Source organism: Rhinopithecus bieti, unplaced genomic scaffold (assembly GCF_001698545.2).
Source record: "Rhinopithecus bieti isolate Rb0 unplaced genomic scaffold, ASM169854v2 scaffold_19969, whole genome shotgun sequence".
Taxonomy (NCBI): Eukaryota; Metazoa; Chordata; class Mammalia; order Primates; family Cercopithecidae; genus Rhinopithecus; species Rhinopithecus bieti.
The window spans coordinates 1,153,291-1,161,258 of record NW_016810434.1 but is presented as its reverse complement, the minus strand read 5'-3'; the positions used below and the strand labels follow the sequence as shown (position 1 = coordinate 1,161,258).

General features: G+C 36.9%; 1 protein-coding gene across 1 annotated transcript in view; it reads right to left on the bottom strand.

Moving 5' to 3' along the window:
* EPB41L5 (erythrocyte membrane protein band 4.1 like 5) overlaps nt 1-7,968 on the bottom strand; it is a 171,459-nt gene that overhangs the window by 110,499 nt on the left and 52,992 nt on the right. Inside the window, 6 exon segments of the mRNA XM_017891982.1 lie at nt 696-765; nt 3,840-3,928; nt 5,094-5,181; nt 5,319-5,439; nt 6,625-6,677; nt 6,857-6,901. Coding sequence (XP_017747471.1) covers nt 696-765; nt 3,840-3,928; nt 5,094-5,181; nt 5,319-5,439; nt 6,625-6,677; nt 6,857-6,901 — 466 coding nt within the window.

Here is a 7,968-nt window from a genome sequence, read left to right as displayed (position 1 = left end):
AAAAAAAAAAAAAAAAAAGAACTTCACTGTAACGGATACAAAGGTAATCTTTAATTCAAAAGGCTTTATTATTAATATTATTAGGTAGATCTTTTTGATCAGTTAATAAATAGATAAAGTTGGTTTGCCACAGTGGCTTACTCCTGTAATCTTAACATGCTGAGAAGCCAAGATGGGAGGATTACTTAAGGCCAGAGTTTGAGAGCAACCTTGGCAACATACTGAGATCCCTGCCTCTACAAATAAATGAAAAAATTAGCCAGGCGTGGTGGCATGTGCCTGCAGTCCCAGCTACTCAGGAGGCTGAGGTGGGAGGATCACTTGAGCCTAGAAGGTCAAGGTTGCAATGAGCTATGATAGTGCCACTGCACTCCAGCCTGGGTGACTGAGAGAGACCCTGTCTTTAAAAAACTTTAAAAAAAAAAAAAAAAAGTCACTTAAATGTAATTTTTTATGTACCTCAGATATATTATCAATGAAGAAACAAGAAGAGACTTTTATATTATTTTCATCCTAAGAGCAGAAAACCATATTTTAGGATGGTATGACCCAAGTAAGGAAATTATTTAAAGCATTAATTATACTATTTCCATTCTGTGGTTCTATAAAACAATGATGTACATTCCCTCTTTTAGGGAAATAAGTTACCACATAATACAGTCACTGTTAAACAAGTAATATAATTTCATTCCTACCTGATCATCATCTTCTACAACCACCAAGGTTAATTTACTCTTCTTAAAATCCAATCTGGTTATCTTCGGCCTATAATATAATAAGAGAATAAAAGCCAAATTACAAATAAATGTTCTCTAAATATAAAACAAATTGTTTTTATTTCATATACATTCAACCATCTAACTCCTGAATTAAAAATTGACAGGAGGGTAAACGTAATTTGCAATACCCATCAAAAGACAGGAAACAGAAAAACACAGTACATATTTCAAAAAAAACATCTCTGACAAAATTGAGGCTGCACATATCAGACATTAAAATATTAAGGAAAAGAAACCAAGAAATCTAAGTATTTGATAGGTCTCAATTACGGTGTAAGAGATTCTTTAAGTCTAGCTAAAATTGTTTCAGTGTTAAAGCAGAGCAGCAACACAGGAACTAGACACAGGAATGAACATAAAGCTTCCAAAAAAGCCACAAAGAAAAACACTGATGATGGTTTCCAACTCTTTTCTTTTTGTTTGCTTCAGATAGGTTCTCACTCCGTCGCACGGGGTGGACTCCGTCGCACAGGGTGGAGTGCAGTAGTGTGTTCATAGATCACTGCAGCTGTGAACTCCCAGGCTCCAGTAACCCTCTTGCCTCAGCCTTACTCCCACACCACACCAGGCTAATTTTTGTATTCTTTGTAGAGACAGCATCTCGCTATGTTGCTCAGGCTGGTCTCAAATTCCTGGGCTCAAGTGATCCTCCCACCCTGGTCTCCCAAAGTGTTGGAAGTCTTCTCACAGACGTGAGTCACTGCAACCAGCCTCAACTCTGTTTTCAACAAGAATTTTGTTTTGAGGAAATACATCTTAATTTTTTTAACCTTGCTTTATGGCCCACTTTCCAACTGTATCTCCCTACTTGTAGATTCCAAACCACATTTGAACTCTGTATTTCCATAAATTGTGGATGTCGAAACAATGTGACACTCACTCCCACTGACCAATCTTTAAATATAACATATAAAATAGATGTAAAACATAACTTCTTTACAAGAGCTTTACTAAAAAAAAATAATAAATAAATAACAGCAGGAGAAGGAAAGCAAACAGAATCTTGCACTGTCACCCAGGCTGGAGCGCAGTGGTGTGATCTTGGCTCACTACAACCTCCACCTCCCAGGTTCAAGCAATTCTCCTGCCTCAGCCTTCAGAGTAGCTGGGATTACAGGCGTGCGCCACCATGCCATGCCTGGCTAATCTTTGTATTTTTAGTAGAGACAGGGTTTCACCATGTTGGCCAGGCTGGTCTCAAACTCCTGACCTCAAGTGAGCCCCCGCCTTGGCGGGGATTACAGGAGTGAGCCACCTGGCCTGCCCTAAGTATTCTTCTAAGTGCTTTACAAGTATTAATTAACTCTCAAGACAACCTTATGAAAAGGTACAAAAGGTGCTTTCTTTATCTCTCTGCCTAAAGCATTCTTAGGCCTGGAAGCAAGTTCCATTTGCCCACAGGACAAGCTGGAGGCATGAGGCGATTTAACACCAAGAAATGAGATTATTGCCCGTGGTTCCTCACACATCAAGGGACAACTGTAAAGGTGTTCAACTGAAGTCTCTCAGAGTCCCTAGCAAGAACACCCAGATGTAAAACTAAATGAAATGCTACCTTCAATTTTTTGAGGGAAATAATTTTCAACCTAAAATTCAATTATCAGCCTAATTATCAAGAAAGAATAAAAGACAAAAAATCATTTTAAGGCATTTAAGGATTCAAACAAATTACTTTTCTTAGGCAGTTACTTCCTTTACTTAGGCAGTTGGCGGGGGTGGAGGGGACGAAGAAAAAGGAAATCACGGGAGGACCACACAGGATCCTAGCTGAGAACACGGGAAAGGGAAGTCTCAAGATAAAAAATGGAGAGCAACCTGAGCAGCAAACAGTTCCAAGGGGAACAGAAGAACCATTTAATGCAACCCTTGATAACTTAAAAAAAGCTTGAGGAGAAGACAAAGGCAGGTAATTTAAAGGGATGTGTGGGGTATGTGAGATAGGGAAGCCAAAAGCTCTAGAACAAAAACAAAAAGCTAAACAGAAAGGAAATGTAATACCAGTTGTGAGTTCCAGGACTTCAGAACTGATCAAGAAAAAGTACTGCCTAACAGGCTTTATTGAGCAGTGTTTGGAAAGGGTTGCATGATAGGGGTGGTCCTGCACAGCAGGTGACCTTCTAGAGACAGCAGCTGCAAGGCTACCAGCAGATGGGGAAGAGGGCAAGGAAACTCAGTCAAGAGGGGAATCTATGAGGGGGCCTAAGTGCCCAGGGGATGGCATTCAGCAGTTAAGTGCGAGGGATCGGAGTCAGAGAACTCAGAAAGGCAGCCATGGTTTTGGGGTCCTTTAACCTACAGAGCTTGGCTTATCTATGGCCAGCAGATGTTAGGGTGCAGTTTCATGAGATATATAAAGCAAAATGGCTAAAATAGACTTAGTGGGCTATGTGGATGTGTCAGAATGAGTTTGATACCAAAGGTCTTTGTGCCAATAGTCCCTGTCTAGCGTACACAAGTATACACCTAAGCTCTGTACTAGTTCTGACACACACACATCTTATTGTAAACACAACTCTGATTCTCAGCTTTTAGAATACCAGACAAAACCTGGTGGACTCAATTATGGCCAAGAAATCCAAGTAAAAGCTATCCTTGATGTAAAAGTAAAACGCAAATATAATTTACAAGTATGAACAATAAAAGCTGGAACAGTATAAGGAGCATAGCTTAGAGAAGGGATAAAAATATTAACATCTTCCTCTTACACAATAGTGAATAAAGGGATTGTGGAATAATAAATATTAAAAGCATAACTACATGAAGGGAGAAAGTGCCCATGTGAACATCTGATACATATAAATATATAAATATTTATATCAAGATATATATTGTGGTAAACTTTGAAACTAACGGGAAATACAGCTAGAAGAATTTTAATAATTGCCTCTGGAGAGTGGGAAAAATGATGTGTAGTAGTGTGATAGGAGACAGCTGCTTTCACTGACAAGTTTTTCAAAACTATTTGATTTCCAAACTCTACTTTATGTATCAACTTTATATGGTTTTACTCATTAAAAACCAAAACAATAGTAAGTATCTTTGACAATAACTCTTGCTTACCAAAAAAATAAGCCAATTTTGGTATCTCCTTCAAAAACAAGGACTCCTGTTGGTGTTAGTCCCAAACTATAGTCATTCCCATCTCTAGCCTAATTTAAGGGGAGAAAAATGTGTTAACTTTATTTGTACAAAACAAGTTTCACATTTTGACATAACTTTTAAATTTTATTTTTGTATTGAATTGTATTAATTATATACAGGCTAATATTAATATATGAGATGTTTTCAACAATTAGAGTATCCATAATAACATTCTCAGAAAAATTTATGCATATATTTTTATTTCTAGTCATGGAAACACTAGAGTTTTAGAGTGTACCTTCATTGAAAGTGGGTAGTTACACTCCCACTACAAACAAAGCTGTTTCCACATTCTTCCCATATTGTACTTACCACTTAAATCATGTATTTTGGAAAGAACTACTGATATGGTTTGGCTCTGTGTCTACACCCAAATCTTATGTCAAATTGTAATCCCCAGTATCGGAGGAGGGGTCTGGTAGGAGGCGACTGAATCATGGAGACGGACGTCCCCCTTGCTGTTCTCATGAGGGTGAATGAGTTCTCACGAGATCTGGTTGTCTGAAAGTGTGTAGCACCTCCCTCTTTGCTCTCTCTCTCTCTCCTACCAGCCATGTAAAGATGTGCCTGTTTGCCCTTCATGTTCCCCCATGATTGGAAGTTTCCTGAGGCCTCCTGGGAGGCCTGTACAGCCTGCAAAACCATGAGCCAATTAAACCTCTTTATAAATTTATGTCTTTATAGCAGTGTGAGAACGAACTAACACAACTGCCTTTCTGGAAAACTGTCACTAGTTAAACTAGAAATAAATCACTACAAAGCTGTTCTAAAGTTTATCAAAGTCCTTAAGCTATACATCTTCAACTTTGCATCCTGAATTATTTTAACAGAGCCTACTCAGTGTTAGTCATATAATAGGAAGTAAAAAGGGTAACACATGGCTCAAAAGCTTAAAACAATTTTTTATAACAAAAAATAAATAAATAAATAACAGCTTAAAAGGACCAAGTACCTTGTTCGGGATTTTGGTTGCTTCTCTTCTTTCTTATAATGAACGCTTCTGTGACATTCCAGTCATTCGGTATTTAATCTCAAACTTTTTAACCATACATCCAACGTACCCAGTGCTAGCTTATGCAAACTTCATGCCCTTCCTCATATTGAAAAATGCCACAGTCATTGAGAACCTCCAAAGAATAAATTTTTTAAAAAGCATCACAACACAATGCTTACCTTGACCACATGCATATCAACCCCATACATTTCTAGCCATTTGGCTTTATTCAGATAATTGGTTTCAGCCTGTGCTGGTGTTTGACCTCTGAAATTTAAAACAATGATTTTTAAAGTAACAATAAATATAAAATAAGTTCTATACCAAGGATAGAAATAGAGGAAAATGAATATGAAATAACTGTTGTGGTGATTTTAAAGAAAGTATGGTCAAATGCCAGATACCTGTATTCCTTCCATTTCTCAAAAATAGCCAGTTCCATCTCTTCAGTCTGAATAGGCACGAACCTGAACTCAGAGACAAGTTCAGGACTATGCTCAGCAAGATCATAGTCACCAAGTTCAGCTATAAACATAAGTTTCAAAAGTTATATGTATTTCCTGCTAAATCCTTCAAAAACCATTTCATTAATGAAAACTGCTAAGATTAGATTCTTAGGAATTTCTTGCAAAAATTCATAATACTCAGACAAGTCTCCAAAAGTAAATCTAGCCTATCAGTCATACACATATATCTCATATTTATTGTTGGTAGTGTATTTTTAATTACATATCTTTCTCTTAATGTATTCACACCTCAGTGCTTAGCCTTTGAAAACTGCTTTCTAGACTTCCATAAATACCTTTGACCTCATAGTGAACAACTGAAAAAATTCAGCAATCGTTAAAAGACAATTAACTGGGATCTATTAAGAATATTACTAAGGCTGGGTATAGTGGTTCATGCTTATAGTCACAGTACTTTGGGGGCTGAGGTGGGAAGATCGTTTCAGGCCAGCCTAGACAACATAGCAAGACCTTGTCTCTTAAAAAAAAAAGTTCAAAAATTAGCCAGGCATGATGGCCTGTAGACCCAGGTACTCAGGCGGAAGATCGTTTGAGCCCAGTTGTTCAAGGCTTCAGAGGGCTACGATCATGCAACTGCACTCTAGCCTGGGGAAAAGAGTGAGACTCTGTCTGAAAAAAAACAAAACAAAAGAATATACTGATTACACAGAATATGACCCCGCATACCAATCTAAATATAGTCCCTGTCTTCCAAACTTTTAAAATTATTAATCCTAAAGAAATAACTGAAAGGCACTTAAAAAATCGGGGGTAGGAAGCAGCAGGGAAAAATCTGAACAATGCACAAACATGTATGTACTCATCTGTGGCTATTTCTGAACAAAATGTAGGTTTGGAGTGAAAGGACTGCTAAGCTATATGGCTTCAGCAACAATTTACTCATATATAACTGCATTTCTTTGAAGGAAAAAGTTCACTGAAGGCCCAATCATAACATTCACAGACTTATCAGGTAGACTATGACGTTTCAACACTTTAGGTGGAAAGGCAGCAATTACATGAAAGAGAAGAAAAAGAAGGCAATGTTCTAAAACAAGTAAAAGTCAGAGTTAGACACTGATACAAGTTTATACAAAAACAGTGTTGTTTCTTTGCTTGTTCGTAATCAGAATCTTCTTTAACTAAAAACATACAAAAAAAGGATTATACTTGAGTCTTAACAGTCAACATAAGAATTGCTTACCTTGCAGATTATAAGCTGCCAATTGCACTGCTGTATCAAAGGGACAGTCTAATCTGAGACCGAAACACAAGTTTGTTAGACAAGTTGATTTCATAACCTTCATTTTAAGATAAATGAAAATAATACACACTTTATGTTGACCATTTCTTTTTCACAACTATAAACTTACTTTCAAAATAATTTTCAACCACCCATGAAAATGTGCATTGATCCTTAAATAACTAATACTCACTTTCCACTGAGAATATCTTGTTTTAACTGAAGAACAAATAAATACCTAAGAAAAATAAAAGGCACAAATTTAACCCAACAGCACAGTCTACTGTGAAAAAAACCTCTTACCCTTCTAATTTGAGAAGTATCACTTTATTAAAAATTATTTCTGTTAATGTAAAGATGTACATAGTTTGGGGATACATGAAATAATCGAACACATTCATATAATTTGTAAGGATCAGGTTAGTATATGTGGAGTATCCATCACCTTAAATACTTGTCTCTTCTTTATGCTAGAAATATTTGAATTCTTTTCTTCTAGCTATTCTGAAATGTCAAATACATAATTGTAAACTATAATTACCCTACTGATCTAACACTAGTTCTTAGAAGTATTCTTAATTACAGGCCTGGCACAGTGGCTTACACCTATAATCCCAGCACTTTGGGACGGCAAGGCAAGTGGATCACTTGAAGCTAGGAGTTCAAGACCAGCCTGGCCAACATGGTGAAATGCCGTCTCCACTAAAATACACAAATTGGCTGGGGGTGGGAGCACGTGCCTGTAATCCCAGCTACTTGGGAGGCTGAGGCATGGTAACTGCTTGAACCTGGGGGAACAGAGGTTGTGATGAACCGAGAACATGCCATTGCACTCCAGCCTGGATGACAGAATGAGACATGTACTTCTTATGTGAAGGGATAAAGGCATGGATATAATTACAGATGACAGCTACAAGCTCATTGTCAAGGTGTTCTAGAGGAAATCCTTCCAAAGGAACTCAAAAGCTCAACTTTTTCATTTAATAAATAGTAAGTGTATATGGAGTGATGAATTTACAATAAAGACATGAATAAACACAAAAGAGGCAGGATAAAATTTAAATAAGTATATATAACATAAGGTTTATTCAAAACTATTCAAACCGATCAGAATCTAATGTTTTTCATTAATCAATGGCATTTCAATGAGTAAAGAAAGTCGAGAACCAATCTGAATAAACTCCCTGAGGCCAAAGATAGATTATTTTCAACATCAATAAATATAATATTGCAATGTATTGAAACATGTCAATCCTGTTAACATTCCCGAGTTGAGAGTGATACTTAAAAAAAAAAAAAAAAAAA